General features: G+C 44.7%; 2 protein-coding genes across 3 annotated transcripts in view; one reads left to right on the top strand and one right to left on the bottom strand.

The window, feature by feature from the left end:
* CALU (calumenin) overlaps positions 1-6,245 on the top strand; it is a 28,252-nt gene extending 22,007 nt beyond the window's left edge. For both annotated transcript variants that reach the window (XM_036863098.1, XM_036863099.1), the window contains exons 6-7: positions 2,020-2,219; positions 3,842-6,245. In XM_036863098.1, the coding sequence (XP_036718993.1) occupies positions 2,020-2,219; positions 3,842-3,946 (305 nt within the window). In that variant the 3' untranslated portion in view covers positions 3,947-6,245. The remainder of the gene's footprint in view (positions 1-2,019; positions 2,220-3,841) is intronic.
* Positions 6,246-7,740: 1,495 nt separating this feature from the next.
* On the bottom strand, positions 7,741-10,798 carry OPN1SW (opsin 1, short wave sensitive). Its single transcript, XM_036864327.1, is given in 8 exon segments — positions 7,741-7,860; positions 8,849-9,088; positions 9,506-9,583; positions 9,585-9,672; positions 9,980-10,148; positions 10,450-10,533; positions 10,536-10,711; positions 10,713-10,798. Coding segments are annotated over 8 exon segments (1,041 nt in total).
* Between the last annotated feature and the right edge of the window lie 8,302 nt (positions 10,799-19,100).

The following is a 19,100-nucleotide window of genomic DNA, read 5'->3' as shown; positions in this document are numbered from 1 at the left end:
CAGGAAATTCCCTGGCGGTCCAGTGGTTAGGACTCGGCACTTTCACTGCGGCGGCCGGGTTTGACCCCTGGTTGGGGAACTAAGATCCCGAATGCCGTGTGGTGTGGCCAAATTTAAAAAAAATAAAAAGAAAGAAAGAAAGAAAAATATGTCTTTTAAATGCACGTTTTCCTAACGTGCGTTTCCTAATACGCACGTATTCCCTAATTCAGAATTTCCCAATCTGTATACAGTGAAAGGTCTCCCTGACCCTCAGGACAGCTAGGGCAGGGTGCTGGCCTGTGGATCATACAAATACTGTGTTTTCTGAATGTGCTGTAACATGAAGAAAGAATTGGCAAGACCTGCTCTGAAACTCCCAATTTGTGTTTAAGACAGAAAGGAGTAGTTCTACTCTTAACCCTCAAGTTCAGGAAAATGACAGTGCCAACTGTCAAATGCTGGAAATAGTAGAATTTAGTAACAAGTTTGATGTCCTTTATTCAAGGGAAAACAATCCATGGATTGGGGGAGTAAAGTACCTCACAAGCAGTGGGGCATTCTTCCCAGGGGGTTTTGGGCAAGAGCAGGCTTTATAAGACATTAGAGGGGCAACTCGGATGCAGGACGTGATCGGCTAGGAGGTCAGGGATTTCCTTATAAAGATAGCAGGTCGTCTTTTCTAAGGGTAAGGTAAGTTGACTGAAGCTGAGCTGGAGGGTTGTGATTGATACATGTTAGGTTTTCTTGGCAGTGTGGGCTGACTTAGGTTTAGATTTGTGGCATGGGCCCGGCCACTGAGGCAGCCTCCATTTTATGGGTCCCAACATACAAATTACTTTCATCACAAGTAAATAACTCTTTAGAAGTTACTTAGACTTATATTAGGTGTGTTCCCATACCTTACATGGACTGCATGTACACTTACTTTGATATAGTGTAATTTAGGAGTCTTCAGACTTTCACTCATGTAATTCCTAAAAGAATTTTGACAGCAGCTAAGCCCGTGCGCCACAACTACTGAGTCTGCGCTCTAGAGCCTACGAGTCACAACTACTGAGCCCGTGTGCCGCAACTACTGAAGCCCGTGTGCCTAGAGCCTGTGCTCCGCAACAAGAGAAGCCACTGCAATGAGAAGCCCGTGCACCGCAACGAAGAGTAGCCCCCGCTCGCCGCATCTAGAGAAAGCCCACGCGCAGCAACAAAAACCCAACGTGGCCAAAAATAAAACTTTTAAATACTTAAAAAAAAAAATTAAAGTATACTCTGTAATTGGTTGGTAGACAGTTTGACTTATAGACCTCTCAAGTTTTCTTGAGGATTTAAAACCACATCTTTCTAAAACTAGTGGTCGGGTTAATTAGTAGTGAAATGGGATGTAGGGAACAACTATCTTACGAAAGTTGGTCTTTACCTTTCTTTTTATTTTTTTAAAAAGAAATTTATTTATTTATTTTTGGCTGTGTTGGGTCTTCATTGCTGTGTGGGCTTTCTCTGATTGCAATGAGCGGGGGCTACTCTTTGTTGTGGTGCACAGGATTCTCATTGTGGTGGCTTCTCTCATCGCGGAGCACGGGCTCTAGGTGCATGGGCTTCAATAGTTGTGGCACGTGGGCTCAGTAGTTGTGGCACACATGGGCTTAGTTGCTGCGCAGCATGTGGGATCTTCCTGGACCAGGGATTGAACCCATGTCCCCTGCATTGGCAGGCGGATTCTTAACTACTGCTCCACTGGGGAAGTCCTGGTCTTCACCTTTCTTGATGCTAGTCATCTCCCTTTGTTTCTGCATTTTTTTTAAAGGATTCTCTTTGCTCTCATATCATTCAAGACCAACAGCTGGAAATATTCTTGTTGCAAGATCAATAATCACACATCAGGAAAACGCCTTGCTTCTTAAGGTCTCTGTGACCTAAAATATACTTATAACTGCTATTAGGTTCCAAACTGATGAATGAGGAAAAAGGGTCAGGTCAGCTTTGCATGGGGCAGTCTTTGAGAAAAGACAAACCCGTCGTTCGTATGGATGTGTATTCACACAGGTGACATGTACAGCCATGATGGGAATGCTGATGAGCCAGAATGGGTAAAGACAGAGAGAGAACAATTTGTTGAGTTTCGAGATAAGAACCGTGATGGGAAGATGGATAAGGAAGAGACCAAAGACTGGATCCTTCCCTCAGACTATGATCACGCGGAGGCAGAAGCCAGGCACCTCGTCTATGAGTCCGACCAAAACAAGGTAAGTCTGTCCAGGCCCAATCTCTCAGTGATCGAAGTCTGTTTCTAGGGGATTGCCTAAAGAATATCTGTTGAGGTACATAGAGCATTTAAGGTCTTAATTAGTCTGAGTCTGCTGTGGATCTAAAGTTGGCGATTGAAAACTTACAGGACAGCGCTAGCTGTCTGATCTCATTTTAGAAATCCCTTTGCCCAATGTTCCCAGCATTGGAGGAATTTAAGCCTCAGAAAGAGCCTCTGGATATAGCCTGTGCGCAGCATGCATCATCTGCTATCTTTGGAACCCCAAGAAATCTTTGCTTTTTTGTTGTTATTTCCTTTGTTCTTTTATCTTTTACAGGTTCATTTTGCCTACTCAAAGCTGGTTGTTTCCTTCTTAAATCAAATATGCTTTTTAAAATTAAGTCATTTGTAGGAGCTTATAAATCAGCTTTTCTCTGAAACCTGTTAAAATTACCCTTGATCAGTTATCTGAGAAGGCATTCAGTTCATTAAAAGAGCAGTGTTACTGCTGAGCCCTGTCACCTTTTTCAGAGATTTGAATGCTCTCCTTAGAGCAAACTGAAAATCAGTCTAAAGTTGGGGGATTCTAGAATTCTAAATGTTCTTTTATTTAGACTGATCTTCGGTTTTAAAGCAGTTTCTTTTTTTTTTTTAATTATTTTATTTATTTTTGGCTGCGTTGAGTCTTTGTTGCTGTGCGCAGGCTTTCTCTAGTTGCGGTGAGCGGGGGCTACTCTTCGTTGTGGTGCGTGGGCTTCTCATTGTGGTGGCTTCTCTCGTTGCGGAGCACAGGCTCTAGGCACGGGCTTCAGTAGTTGTGGCGTACGGGCTCTAGAGCGCAGGCTCAGTAGTTGTGGCGCACGGGCTTAGTTGCTCCACAGCATGTGGGATCTTCACGGACCAGGGCTCGAACCCGTGTCCCCTGCATTGGCAGGCGGATTCTTAACCACTGTGCCACCAGGGAAGCCCCTAATGCAGTTTCTTATTGAGCCTTTTTGAGGGTCAGTCTGTTTTGAGTTCTTGCTCAGTCACTTCAGTAGCCAGGTGCTGTGTCCTGAGACATGTGAGAAAAGGAAACTCATGTAGTTGTCCCTTGGGAATCTGGCCTAGATAATTCTTGAGATGAGTATCTGAGCCTTCATTTGGGGTTCTGTCTGGAATCTGATTGGTGACTAGGTCATTTTGGAGTTGAAGACTGTGCTGGATATTAGCATATATCATTGTTCCTGTTAGACAAAGACTTGATTCACTTTGAAGTATTTTTCCTGGCTATCCTTGACTATCTCTTACCCATATCTAGGAGATGTCCCACATTTTGCTCGAAAGGGAGCATTTTCTTCTCAAAAAACAAACCCATATCCCTAGCATTGAGCTATTGAGCTATATTATTTCCATCCTTCCACTTTTAACTTCCTTGGTAAGAAAAATGTATCAACTGCTGTTTTCTTCCCTCTTTGCGTGTGTGTGTGTTGGGGGTGGGCAGGGAGGATTGAGTTCACATTTAATTTAGTGGGAATTAGAATCGTAAATCTTGACTAACCCCTGTTGTACGATAACAGCGTTCTAAATTTGAAATGAGAAATATATTTTGCATCAATTCACTGTTCTCTCCACTTTCAGGATGGCAAGCTTACCAAGGAGGAGATTGTTGACAAGTATGATTTATTTGTGGGCAGCCAGGCCACAGATTTTGGTGAGGCCTTAGTACGACATGACGAGTTCTGAGCTGCAGACAGAGGAACCTACATTTCTTCAAAAGTAATTTATTTTTACAGCTTCTGGTTTCACATGAAATTGTTTGCGCTACTGAGACTGTTATTACAAACTTTTTAAGACATGAAAAGCTGTCTTAAAAATCCCGTCCCCATTCCTCCTCCTCTCTGAGGGACTGGAGGGAAACTGCTTCTGAGGAAAAACTCTAATTAGTACACTTGTGTTTGTAGATTTACACTTTGTATTATGTATAACATGTGTGTTTATTTTTGTATTTGTTCTCTGGTTGGGAGTATGATATGAAGGATCAAGATCCTCAACTCACACTTTGTAGGCAAACGTTAGCCCTTCACGCTTTCTCAACCCTTATCATATAATTTTTATAATTCTGACTTAATTAATTTTAAGCCTGAGATCAATAAGAAATGTTCAAGAGAGAGAAAAGGGAAGAAATAGTCCCCACAATTTATATTTAGAGAGATGACACTTAAACTTGCCTATTGAAAAGTATACCGCATAAGTAGTAGGGGCCGAATATTTCATTCAGCTGCTCCAGGTCCAGGCCCTGGCATTGTCTGGGCAAGGACCGATCCCTGTGCTGTAAGGAAGCTTGACTCAACTTGGTTTCATTCATTCTTTTTTTTCCTTCCCTGTAAGACTAGCTGTTTGCTAATTTTGTCAAGCACAGCTGTGGTGGGAAGAGTTGGGGCCACTGTCTTGAAAGTCAGTCAAGTACTGAGTGTGATCTCTTTACAGAGCTATACATAGAAACAGCTGGAAAACTAAAGGAAAAATACAAGTGTTTTTAGGGCACATGCTTTTTTCTGGGAATGCATCTATTGAAGTGCTCAAGACTGTCTTGCCTATTGAATCGCTGTAAGTGCCCCCATTCAGCGCCTATTTCCCCAGGTGTTCCAAGGAATTAATCTGCACTGCAGTTAAAATGTACTCCTTTCCAATCATGTCATTGAAAGTGCCTTTAATGAGAGAAATGATCACTGAATGAGGATTCTCTTAAGAAACTCTAAGATAAAATAAAGAGAAGATTATTTGGACCACCTTAAATGAAAGCTTAGAACCTCCTAGTGTGGTGGGATTTTTTTTCTTTCCTTTCTCTTTTGGACGGTGGTTAAATAGCAGTATTAGTTAGGGGCTTGGTTGCAGTGTTCTTATCTTGTGGGCTGGTTTCCAAAAACCACATGCTGCTGAATTTACCAGGGATCCTCATACCTCAGAATGCTAACCACTTACTACCAGGCCTGTTTCTGTGTCAGCTGGAGAGCTTGAGCCAAGACTCAAAGATGAGAGGGCTCTTTGGTTTGAGGACCATCACTCACCCTTCCTGCCTTTGACCCATCGCTCCCTATGTCCCCATCTCCCCACTGCCAAAAAAAAGTTTATCATGAATCAACATTGCCATTCCTTATCGAAGAGAGGGACATTGCAGAAGGAGCTGAAGAAACCACCTCTGTGCCCAACTCACTTTACCTATATTTTACGTAACAGGAAACTGTCTTTTTTTGGTCCCTTTCATACAGATGGACCTCTTTTGAGGAGAATTATTATATTCCAAGTTTTTAGCCCTCAGGTTACTAAGACAAATACATATATATATATATATATATATATCTAACCTTTATTATTTCATATATCTTTCTGGATAATACATTCAGGTGGTGCTGGGTGATTATTATAATCTGAACCTAGGTGTATCCTTTGGTCTTCCACAATCATGTTGAGGTGGGCTACTTGGCCTGGTAAAAAGCCGGATATCGTGTAACTTCACCCCAGCCTTTGCATTGAGCTCTTGAGAGCGGATACATTCTTTTAACCCCAATATAAGGGAGTGGAAATTCTCTGCCTTCCAGATTCCCCATTTTTATTGTTAAGAAGATCAGGGATAATTAATAATGCCACCAACCCTGGCTTGGAGAGGGCACATCATGAATTGTGTGGCAGGAGATCCTCATAGGTCACTAGGTACAGAGAACCCAGGCCTTATGTTAAAGTCACGCACCTAGAAAGCAAACCTCCATCTGCTGAGACAGCAACTTCTGGATGCTGGGTGCTCATCAGTAAGCATTGTATTCTAATCTCTAATGATCCCCCTGGATTTTTTTTTTTTTCCTTTTGGTTTAAATCAAGCCTGAGGCTGGTGAACAGTAGCTGCACACCCACATTGTGTGTTCTGTGAATGCTAGCTCTCTTGAATTTGGATACTGATTATTTTTTATAGAGTGTAAACCCAGTTTTATATTCTATAATGCAAACAGGTACCTATCTGTTTCTAAATAAAACTGTTTACATTCACTGTGGGTTATGTATGTCCTTTATTTTCTTAAGAAATGGAACTCTTGCGTAGAATTATGGGTGTTATAAAATGGCACAGAAAAAGAGCTCTCCTAGAAGGTTTATCATACCCCCCACCCCAACCCAGAGAAGTTACTGCCTTCTCCCAAATTGGTTACTCTTTTCTTCCTATTCCTGAAATCTTCTAGCATCCTTCTACAGCTGTAACCCTTCTCTGCTTCCCTTAGGCCATATAACTGGAGAGGAGCCCAGCTGCTCATTACATAATTGCCTGATACCAAACACAAGCCATTTCTGAATGTACACACATTTATCTTGATTTTTATTTCAGAAAGTCTCTTCTTCATGGGGTGGGGAGAGGGAGTATAAGGTAAAACAGTTTTTTGAACATTTTGTATAGTTTATATAAATGGTATTGAGATGTGCAAATTCATTTTGAGAACATGAAGGGAATTAAACTATTAACTTTAGTAAATACACAGCTTAAGACAGATATATAGGTTTAGCCAGATAGGTGTGGGGGGAAAGGAAGCACCTGGAATATTCATGCTGGTACAGGGGTTTGTGGGCATGGCTGTCCCAGCCAAAGCGATAGCAATTACTGGCAGTGACAGCATAAGAAAGTTCTTTCAAACTCATTTGGGACCTACTAAAGGGTTTTTTTTTTTTAATTTATTTTATTTATTTGTTTTTGGCTGCATTAGGTCTTCGTTGCTCTGCTTGGGCTTTCTCTAGTTGCGGTGAGCGGGGGCTACTCTTCGTTGTGGTGCGTGGGCTTCTCAGTGCGGTGGCTTCTCTTGTTGCGGAGCACAGGCTCTAGGCTCGCGGGCTCAGTAGTTGTGGCTCGCGGGCTCTAGAGTGCAGGCTCAGTGGTTGTGGCGCACAAACTTAGTTGCTCCACGGCATGTGGGATCTTCCCGGACCGGGACTCGAACCCATGTCCCCTGCATTGGCAGGCGGATTCTGAACCACTGCGCCACCAGGGAAGTCCCGGCAGGCGGATTCTTAACTACTGCGCCACCAGGGAAACCCTAAAGGTTTTTTTTTAATGTCTCTCCCATTTCTAAAATGTTTTCATAAGTTTGTTTTAATTCAAAATGTATCATCTTTGAATAGATCCCCAGTTGGGAAAAAATGTTACTAAAAAGGAAAATAATTGTTGTGTATACACTGAAAAATCATCAGCCAGACCCCTTTACAGTTGCCTTGTATGTAGAAATCTGTTCTCCAAGTGCTATAAATTCTGCCACTTAAGAGTAGAAACTGATGATTGTTGAGATGGCCTTTGGGGTGGTCTGAAGTAGACCCAGCTGGAACAGTAGCTTTGTGTAGGTAGGAAGGAAATAGTAGGAAAATGGAAAATTGACCTCAAATTGCTATCACTCTCCTTCCCATTTACTGTGTTGTAGTAGTTTGATTTTTGACAGGGAAGGTAGAAAGTAGAAATTTCCTTAAATGTAAAATCCTTGTTGCTGCAAACAGGCCAATATTGCTCCTTAGTTGGGGCCAACTTGGCTAGAAGAGACGGTAGAAACTTCCATTTTCTGGGAGCTAGACATGTCGGACTCATCTGTCATGGGCTTTCCACACACCATCTCCATGATGCAAGCTCGGAACTGGAGGAAAGAGCAGAATTGGAGATAGTCCCCTTGGTAGACCAGTACCAAGGAGATAACATCAGGAAGCATAAGGGAAAAAAGATCTCATTCTTTGTATCCTCAAAGCCTTGCACAATGCCTTATACACAGGATCTCCTCAGGTGGTTTTGATTATATCTTCCCAATACTGAGAGCTAGCTGTATTCCAGGCTAAGACTACTCACTACTCCTTGGTCTACAATGATAATCCCTACACATTCTGGCTAACTCTGAGAATGTGTAGAATTTCACTGTCGGGAAACCTCACAAACCACCCTGGCCCATAAGAGCACTGTCAAAAGTGACCCCAGAATAGCCCCGCCCACCCACCCCACCATTACTTGAAAGTGCTCCCAACTGGGGAAAGACTGCCAATTCTGTTTCTATCCAGGAGGTTTCACATTAGTTTTGAATCCATCTCTGGAACTGAGGAAACAAAATAACAATTCTCAAAGCAGAGTGTTAGCTCTACAAGACAGGAACCCTCCTTGATTTGTCTGAGTTTGGGTTTTTAGCTTAGATTCAGGATTTGGGATAGGAAGCTACTTGGTACCTTCAGATGATAAGCTGTTTTAGAAACATGCAAGTGTTGTGATTTCTGTTTCACATAAATGGTCATGCAGACTAGAAGTTGGAAAGGATTAAGAACTCGTGAAATGGAAATTTAGGGGCACTGTTGATCTATCAGTTTTTCAGTGAAACGGAAAGCCTTTTCACTTCTCATCCTGCCCTTTGGAGCAACTCGAATTTTATGGCTCAAGTTGTCTTCCCTGGGTTCTGTGATCTTGTCTTGATGACCACGCCTTCATCCCTGTGCTTACTTACCACGTGCTTTCTAGCCTGCCAAGAGTTTCCATGGCTTCCCTGTTCACCCCTAGAAACCCTTTGAGTGGAGTCCAAGGTGCTTGGAGTTAAAAGTCTTTGTTGAGAAGAACCAGGTCTTAGGAATATAAATAGAGAGCTTTACCTACTTATTCATGAAGCAGTAGATGATGGGATTGTAGACGCAAGCACTCTTGGAGAAGAAGGCAGGAATGGTGACAAACCGTAAGTCCACCCCGTGGTTACGGTTGTTGACTATATACATGGCCAGGGCAGCATAGGGCGTGCAACAGAGACAGAAGGATCCCACCATCATCACCACCGTGTGGCTCACCTCCCGCTCAGCTTTCTGGGTTGTAGCTGACTCCTGCTGCTGAGCTGCAACCTGGAAAGAGCACAGAAAACATCACACCCTCTTATCCCTGGCCCTGAACTCCCAGATCTCTGGACTCTTCAACTAGGGGGCCATCTACTCTAATTGTCTCTCTGCTGTCCCAGCTTTTGGCCTAGTCCCTCTGTTTCCCCTTCCTTGAGGAAGGCAAGATGGAGGCAGCTCTCTGGTCTGTGACAATGGAAAAGATCACATGCATCGCTTGATATACCTGAGCAGGGATGACTCCACCTTATTCTTCATTCCATTTCATCATCTCCCTGTCCCCACTTCCTTCACTGCTTTTTGATACCCCTCTACCTGACTATGGACATTTCCAAATGTTTTATGTTCTAGAGCACTTACCCGCTCTTCCCTCTCACCTAGAGCCTTGTGATCCCTTCCTCCCTGACCCTCACGAAAGGCACTCACAGCTCTGAAGACCCCCAGCAGCTGAGAGTAGGAGAAGCAGATGAGGGAGAGAGGCACAATGTAGCAGAAAATGAAGAGGGAACCAGGTATAGTACTCGCTGTAATATTTGGTGCCCACGGTGTACCAGTCGGGACCGCAGGAACACTGAAGACCCTCAGGGACGAACCTGCAAGGGACCAAGCACTTGCTCACTGTGAGGCTCAATTAGTAGAGAGGGAGCTGAGATTCTTGGATTGTGTTCTCCACTTAGAACCCAGAGTGACTTCAGGCAGTGAGTATTTTCTGTCCTCACCAGCGAGCCTTTAGCAATTGCAACTGCAGAGTAAACTTTAGCACTTGTCTCCCACAGCCCTTTCCCTTATTTATTCCACCAGCTCTTTAAAAATTAGAGGTCAAAGACTATACCCAACTCTCTTCTTGTCCTCGCAAGCTGAGCTTCTAGCTAAGTCAGCACAACGGCCCCGCACTCTCACCGGCTCCAGCCAAAGAAGGGTGGGATGGAGACACCAATACCAATGGTCCAGGTGGCCAGGACCACCGTCAGTGCATGCTTGGAGCTGAAGTGGAAGTTGCCGAAGGGCTTACAGATGATGATGTAGCGCTCAAAGGCCAAGAAGGCCAGGGACCAGCCTGTCACCAGACCTGTGATGAAATGTGAGGGTAAGAGGGTAAACAGCCCCACTCATCCTGGCAGGCAGAGTGGAACACAGATGGGGTGGAGAAAGCACAGGGAGGGAAGGTTGGAGTGGTGAGTGAAGTAGAGTTTGGGACTCGGTCAAACTTCTAGTCTGCGTGGCTTTATATCTCAGTATTCAAAAGAGCACCAAACTTCCATCCCCCAGACTCCTCTTTGGGGCCCACTCTCACCCAACAGCCTGGCCCCTGGTTCCAATCATGGAGCGGTGTCCTTTGCCTCCCCCCCAGCCCCCTTCTGCTGCAGTACCTGCTGTACAGCCCAGGAAGGCCTCCAGAGCACAAACATGGCGGCCGAAGACAAAGTATTCATGACAGCTGGTGATGAAGACGACAAAGAGAAGATGCAGTAGATGAAGCCCCCCAGGGATACATTGACCAGAATATAGTTGAGTGGCTGCCGCAACTTTCTGTAGCGCAGTGTGGCCACCAGCACTGTGGCATTGAGTGGCATCCCTACAGAGACGACAAAGCCCGTGAAGGCTGCCTGGAGGTGGAAGGCCCAGACGGGTGAGGTGGTACTGAGGCCCATCCCACGGCCCCACCAAGGAGATGTTCTTGAACAGAAAAAACTCCTCCTCCTCTGACATCTTGCTCATGGGATGTCCGCCACCCCCTCTGATTCCTCTTAGATCATCCTCCCGCCACCACTTCTCCCCGACCCTGCCAAAGAACCTCTCCTCCAAAGCCACTTTGGAGCTCCCTGAGAGATCAGTACTGATCCTAAGCCTCCTAAGGACAAAGTTTGGGATTAAAGACCCTAAGCCCCCACCTAAACCTTTTGTGGCCCCGAAGCCGATTGTATGTTCTTCAGAGGATAAAAGATTGGGCTCAAAGAATCCGGACATGCAATGCTCAGGTGCTGGAATGAATAGGAGTGGGCTCATTAGGGCCTGGGAGATGCTGACCCATATTTAATGAAGACCCTCCATCCCTTTTTCTTCCCTTTGAGTGGACGTCTGGACGGCACCCTTCTTCTTTGACTTCAGGCACTACTATATCCCTGTAGGTGTTTACACGCCATCTGCCCCTTTGTGGAAGGTGCCCCCTAAGTGTCCCTCTCCAGGGATCTTGGGCTCACAGCCAGCCTGGGAAGCAGCCTCAGGCTGCAGGAAGGGGCAGAAAATGGAGAGTTCCCTGGAGCACCTTAGTAACAGCCTTCATGGAACAGTTCAGGGGCAACTCGACAATGCTTAGAGGTCTAAGGCATCCCAGGCTGCCAGTTTCTTCATGGTGAGTCTACCCAGGGAGGGTACCTTTCCTACTCAGACCTCCCCCAGCCAGGTCGAGGTTAGTTTGCTCACTGCCCCTCTCACGCCATGTTCACACCTGCCCCTGCCCTTAGCTCCGCAGTGCCCAAGCTGCCAGTCATCCTGTCTGCTCATCCAAGACCTGCCCAGTGAATTACATAATTCACTGTCCAGAAAGTGAACACAAACCAACTGTTCTTCAGATTATGACAGACAAGAATGGGGTTTCGCAAAGGAGACATCGGTGTGATACAATAAACAATGTCCTCCACAGCCTTCCTGAGTAGCACAAAAACCAGTTTCACAGGATTGGGTCTCCTGCTGACTATTACCCTCAATGTGGGCTCCACACAAAGCACGATTCAGAACTGGACATAAACCAGAACCATTCGGCTGGGGGCCAAGTACCAACTCTGCCAGGCTACTCTAATCCAGAGGACATTTCAACTCTCTAGAGGCTTGAAAGGGATTATTCCCTAGCCTCTCTAATCATTGCTTCTCCCTGCTTAGTTTTTTATCATTTAACTTCTGTTTCAAGTGGATTGTATATGCCTGGGACTCAAAATTCAAAAAGTACAAAAGAATATACAGTGAAAAATACATTTCTTTCCCACCCAGGCTCCCAGTTCCCCTCTCCAGAAGCAACCAGTGTTCACTTTTTGCTGTGTTTTTGATGCGTAGGATGAAATGATGTGTTGAGCTTGAAATGTGTTGTGACAATGTTGTTTGTTAAATACTGACCAGACAAGTGGTGAGATAAGGGAAAGTTCTACATGCTCTTGTGAAAATGAGGAATCGTCCAAGGATTTGCCTGAATGAATGCCATCTTCACGCCTGGGAGGAAAGAGCAGAAACCCCCCAGAGGTAGAGCCAAGACTCTTCCCAGAGAATTTCATCTCCTGGCTTTGCAATACAGAGACAAATGAACCACTGAGGGCCTAAACTCCTACAGCCTAGATCAAGGCCACAATAATTTTAGCCTGGAAAACAATGCATGGTAGATGGCAATGGATTTCCACCAGGGCGGCCCTCCTCTCCCCCACCCTGTTACCCTGGAGACATTTGGAGGTGTGTGGGATGGGAGGGGGGTGTTTTTTGGCTGTTGGCAAAGAAAGGATTACTGGTATTGAGTGGGCAGGACACTGCTCTAGACAGGCCACACTGAGAATGATCCTGCCTCAAATTCCAATAGTACCCCCAGAGAGAAGCACTGGCTGGGACCCAATCCCGCTCTCAGCCCTGAAACATTCTCAGCAAAGTCCCCCTGGCGCCCTTGATTGGAGCCACCTCACTCCTTGGCACACCCAGCGAGAGAAACAATTAGGAAATGTGTACTGAGGTAATGGAATGACGCGTTGAGTGGCTTTTATTTATAAGCCAGTTTAAAGCTGGGGAACAGCTACCCAAAAAAGTCCCTTTGGTTTGAGAATAGATGAAAACCCTGTTGCTTTTCTCTCTGGCCATGATTAGTTAGTGGAGCCAGTCATCTGGTCCAGACACTCCTGGATGGGGATAATAAAACTTCATCCCCTGGGTACAAAGGAATGTTAGCCAATATGTTCTCTAAGGCGAGGGCCATTCTTCCCCATATCCAACAGACGCGTTGGTTTATTAGGAAGCCTGCTTTTGGATGGATGGTGGGAGGGTTTCTTTAGGCTTATGGCTTTTACCTCGAGCCAAGTAATGAAGATCCACCTGAATATCTGTTGTCCCTGGTGGTTTTTTGGTGCACACTCCTGGCTTGCTTTCTTTCCCTCATTCACGCATTCATTTATTCCACAGACATTTGCTAAGAGATGCCTACAACAGCAGTTGTGCTGTGAGGATGAAATGAGATTAATCTGGTAGAGTGCTTACCTAAGGCCAGGTACCCAGAAATGCTTGGGAGTTGTTTGTTTTGTCAGCAGGATTGCCAAGTGCCAGACACAAGGCTGGATCCAAAGATCAATAAGACAGATCTCTGTCCCCCCAGAAGCTCCCAGCCTCCTAGAGGGGACCCCCACCAGAGGCAAACAAGGGTCCTGGGGGTGTGATGGATGTGGTACAGTGGCAGCACAAAAGAGAGAGCCAGACAGAGCCTACTGGGTCTCCTACAAGGCCCCAGTTTCTGAGGTGTGACCTCCCCCCTCACTCTCATTTGGGGAATCCCAGCCTGAAGAACCCCACCCAGGCCACCCTTAGCCGATTGGCAGGCTCTTCCCTGAAGCTTCCCTGGGTGGGATGAACAGGGCAGGCTGGGGTGAGGGAGGAAGTGTGGGTATTTACAGGATGTATTCCCATCTCTGGTTTTCTAGAAAGTCTGGGTAGCAGTGTGTATCGCATTTAAAACAGGCTTTGGATTCAGATAAATGTGCTTCATATAAGCTGAATTTGGGCACGTTTCTTTTTCTTACAGTGGGGTGACAGCTATGTCACAAGGCTGTTATGAGGTTAAGTAAGATCTGTAAAGCACAGATCACACTGCTCAGCCCACAGTAAGCATTAAGTGGCAGCTTTCCTCTCATGTATTTTCTTCTTGCCCTCATGTTGCCATCATAATAACCCCTTTCCTTTGTACGGCACTTTACAGTTTGCAGAGTGCTTTCACATACATTTTCTCACCTGATCCTCAAAGTACCCTGTAAGGCAGACAGGGCAGGTGTTACTTCCCCACCTGACAGATGAAGAAACTGAGTAATTTAGCAAATATCACCTAGTCAAGGGTGATCTGGGACAGACTTCTTAGTCCTCACCTAGGAGGCAGATGAGTTTGGAGGATTTTTCTGGTGGTCTGATCATGAGGTAAGAAAGAAGAGTGGTTCTTCACGGGTGCAGGAGATGCCAGGCAGGCCCCCTCAGCCCTGGGGTTCCCGGAAGGGGGGCTGGCTGGAGACTGGCCCCCTCCCTGCCCTTCCCCAGCAGCACCCCACGAACTCCACTTGGCAGCCCTGAGGGAGAACTGGATGGTCACAGGGAAGACGGGACCTTGCCTAATCACGGTGTGGCTCCGCAGTGGGCCAGGGAGGAGCGGAGAGAGCCGAGGGGCAAGGCCTGCTGGAGTGCAGCCGACCTGGGCTGGGAGCCAGCCTGGACGGAGAAGAGAGGCCCTTCTAGGAACCACAAACTGCGACTACTGCTGATGTGGCAAAGAAGACACAGCTGGCAAAGAGTAACCCTCAGTGGCTTTTTGGTCTAGGGCTATGATTCTCACTTAGGGTGCAAGAGGTCCCGGGTTCAAATCCCAGACGAGCCCTACTTTTCCTAGATTTTTCTTTTTTTCTGTTCCCCTTTCCCCGCCACACAAGTACACATTGCCTGCCCTTTCTCAAGTTGAAGCAGAGATGACCCAGTGGTGAGTGAATAAAGGACCCTGAAGACAAGCTGCCAGTCAGTCTCCCCATTAGCCATGGCCTGTACGTACCCCATTATTTCCGCTGAGGCCAAGCTGAGCAGAAGAGGATTGGCATAGCTCCAGGAGCTGAACCTGAGAAGGTAGAGCCAAAGCGTTGCCTCGTGTTAGGCAGAAAGCCTCTCAGAGAGCCTCAGATAAAGAGCAGGTGGTCAGAACAATCGGGGCCTGAGCTGGAGGTCAAGAAAAGGCAAACTCTCCATGTAAAACCCAAGCTATGAAATGCATTGGCTTCAAAGTCCAAAAGCTAGGAATAAAGTTACATTTCTGAGTCTCAGCTTTCCTACTGGTAAAATGGGAACAATAATATTCATTTCTTAAAGTTGAGAGGATTAAATCAGAAACTGTATGTGAAAACACTTTGCAAACTATAACACACCTTACAAACGTAGGGATTGTTAGGAATACTACTAAAGATAAAGAGAATCTGGAAAGGAAATTCTGACAACATGACAGACTGAACTAATGTAGTTTCTCTTCACCCAGTGTCCCCTAAAACACACACAGAAATACTACATAAAACAGAATTTAAAAACTAATGTATGAACAATTGCAAAATTGGTTTAAAAAGGGAAATTCCCAGATATCAGAATTAAAGAAAGAATATAAAACTAAACAAAGAAGGAGGAGGGACTATCGCAGTAGCCCATGGTTCATTTCAGACACAGATCACAGACATATACCAGGGACATGGAGATGTGTTCTAATGCTTTCAGTTATAGCTAAGTGCCCTCAGCCCACCAGAGACAAAGAGCTGGGACTGAACCCCCTGCATAAAGCTCAGAACATCAAAGATCTACCTTATCCATGGAAAGAAGACTAAAATGGCACACGCCAGTTCAACGAAACAGAGAAAAGGGTTAGAAATCCAAGTCAACCCTGAGAAATTGAAGTGTGAGCCTGAGAAAATGCTTGTGTTGCATCTGGATTTATGTTATTTGCATGATGCTGAATCCTCAAGCAGAGAAATTAAATATAAACCTGGTTTAGGACAACTTGAAATCCCTAGGAATACCACACAGCCTCACAGAAGCAAGAAAGAGCTCTCCAAGACTGTTTTCATACCCCAAGGTATATGGGAGTCTCACTAAAAAGTGAAATATCAAAAACACCTACTGAAGAAGAACTCACAATAAAAATCTTATAAACTAGACAAGAAAGCAATCCACCTAAGGAAGACTCAGCAGACACAACAAACAGGACAATTAACACCCCAAGAACTGTGCATAATAGAACAACATGACAAGCACTGTGTAATAAGTATTCTTAAAAGTGTTAAAAGATTAAAGACAAGAAAGTAAACCATATTGAAAATATTGCACTATGAAAAAAAAAGCAGCTCATTGAGTGAAAAAAAAATTAGGAAATGGAAGACATACCATTGAAGACTCAAGACATTAAACAGTAGACTAGACCCAGATGGAAAGAGAAGTAGTAAAGTGGAAGATAGAGCTGATGAAATTGTTCAAAATATGGGGGGAAAGGGGAAAGTAATGAGATAGAAAATATGAAAGAATAGTTAAAAGACATGAGGAAAAGAATATGCCTATTACACCATCACACTGAATATATATATAGTTTCCTGAAAGAGAGAGAATGAGGGAAATGTATGGGTTGGCCAAAAAGTTCGTTTGAAATTTTGGCCAACCCAATAATATTCCAAGAGATAATGATTGATAATTTTCCAAAATAAAAGAAAGACACAGTCCTCAGATTGATAACTGAGCTTATAAACACATTGTGGTGAAACTGGAGAATACTGAAGAGAAAAAGAAAAATCTTAAAAGCAACAAAAAATAAAAAAATTTTAAAAACTTGTTTGCCTAGAGAGACAATTATATTGGCAGCTGACTTCTTATTAGCAGCAAAAGATTACAGAAAAAAATAGAATATCTTCAAAAGTCTAAAAGAACTGTCAACCTAAAATTTTATGCCCACTAAATTTCCATTTAAGTGTTGTGAAATAAAGACCTTTTAAGACAAAGACTGAGAATGTTTACCACTCAAAGACTTTCACTGAAATGCCACCAAAGGATATACTTCATAAGAAGGAAACTGTAATAAGAAGGAAGGAATGAGATGCAAGAAGGAATGGTGAGCAAAGAAACTTATAAATATGTTAGCGAACCTAAAAAAGCATTGAGGGACTTCCCTGGCGGACCAGTGGTTAAGACTTCGCCTTCCAATACAGGGGGTGCGGGTTCGGTCCCTGGTCAGGGAGCTAAGATCCCACATGCCTTGCGGCCAAAAAACCAAAACAGAAGCAATATTGTAACAAATTCAATAAAGACTTTAAAAATGGTCCACATTAAAAAAAAATCTTTAAAAACAATTTTTTAAATTAAAAATAAAATAAAATAAAAATAAAAAAGCATTGACAGCCACTGTTAGTGGAGTAAAAATCAGTTCAGCTGCTTTATAGAGCAATTTGGCAATACCTAGTAAATTTTAAGGTGCACATATTCTATGACCCAGAAATTCTACTTCCAGGTATCTACCTTAGAGATGTGCTTACATATATGCCAAGGAGGCATGCACAGCACTGTCCAGCACAGCATTGTTTACAATATGGAATATTGGAAATATCCCAAATGCTCATTAGCAGAAGAATGGATAAATCAGTTGTGGTATATTCAAACAACGGAATAGAATTCAGCAGTTAAAATTCATGACCTAGAGCTATATGAAACAGCATGAATAAATGTAAAAAGAAAAAAAAGTTAAGGAAAAAAGAAAGTTTGCAGAAGAATGTGTATAATATACTGTACTTTTTGCATCTGTAAAAGATTCACTTTTTTTTTTTTAATGGAAGAATCTAGGCTTTTAGAAATAAGGGGAAAGGGGGATAAATGGCTGCATCAGTCCTCAGAGAGGATGATCTGCTGGGATGGGATTAGGAGGGAGGCTGAATCCTGTGTCCATGGATTACAAGGATTAATTCAGATTATCCCCCTAAGCTGATCACCTGGCTGGTATCCTCACCACTCCTAGCCCTTCAGAGATGCATCCCTGGACCACAGTCCACTTCCCCCCCATACCTGCTAAGCCCTTTCCTCCAGCTTCCTATCTTCATTCTCACCCTCAACCCAGTACTGGTCTGGGTTTTACTCATATTTGGGTCCTGAGAATAGACTGGTTCAGATCTCCTCTGAATGCTCCTCAAATCAAGGGTGAATCGTGACCTGCACCCCTGGAGCCAGGGAGAGATTAGTCCTAATACTCTGGATGAGAGCTCCCTGAGGAGAGCTTGGACCCCTGGATGTTACAGTCGACAACTTCCTCCCCTGTCCCTCCCTCCATTAGCCAAGAGGTCAGCAGTCAAGGTCTGCTATCTGACCCTGCTGGTTCAGCCAGGACCAGAAGGAGCTGTGCTGGGGCAGAACAAACAGCCACTCTGCTTCCAGCATTAGACTCTGTCATTCCCAGGAGCCCTATGCCCTCCACCCTCCTAACGCCAACCCCTTTCCATCATCCCTGACAGTTGCCCTGCTCCCCAAGTCTGGACAGGCCTGAAATCGGCAGTGGACCCTCTGGAAAGGGTCTGGGTGGGCTTGCTCAACAGTCTTTCCCCACAACTCGATCACCTTAACCACAGGGTCTGGAGTGGAGCCCTGTCCTCTGGGGAGCAAACGAAACATCTTGATCTGTGCTCACCATCTCTCAGAGCACATACGAGGCTGGGGGTATGAGAGGGAAGAAGAAAGGTGAGGAGAGAGAGACAGAGAGAGACAGAGAGAGGCTTAGAGGCAACGTTATGGTTAATAGGCAACATTGAACTCCTTAATTGTGAGTTCATATGTTAAAATAAGCAGAGCATTGACTGTGTTATTGGGAGATTTACCTTTACTCATTTATTCTACGTGTGAAGGACTTTGTCAGATGCTGGAGATACAAAAAATGACTAAGATAACTTCCCAGTCTTCAAGAAACTGGGCAGACAGAAAATTAAAAACCTGACCTTGACAACCCAGAGTGACTGGCGCTGCCCTAGAGGGAAGAAGGACAGGGCAGAGCACAGCAGGGGCATATAATGGGGTTGGAGTGGGGCGTCAGGAACAGCTGCTTAGAGATGACTCCCCACTGAGTGCTGAAGGATAAGTAGGAGATGTCCAGGCAAAGAAAGGTTCCCTTCTGAGGAATATAGAGGGCTTGTGAACCTGGGAGACTTGTGGGGGGTGGGGGGAGTGACACTGACAATATATGCCCAATGACCTTGTGAGTGGATGCACAAGAGAAGGGATTGGTGTGTGCCCCTGGCTTAGG

The sequence above is a fragment of the Balaenoptera musculus genome, chromosome 9 (genome assembly GCF_009873245.2).
Source record: "Balaenoptera musculus isolate JJ_BM4_2016_0621 chromosome 9, mBalMus1.pri.v3, whole genome shotgun sequence".
Lineage (NCBI taxonomy): Eukaryota > Metazoa > Chordata > Mammalia > Artiodactyla > Balaenopteridae > Balaenoptera > Balaenoptera musculus.
Note: the sequence above shows the minus strand (reverse complement) of the source record. Positions and strands in the feature narration are given on the sequence as shown.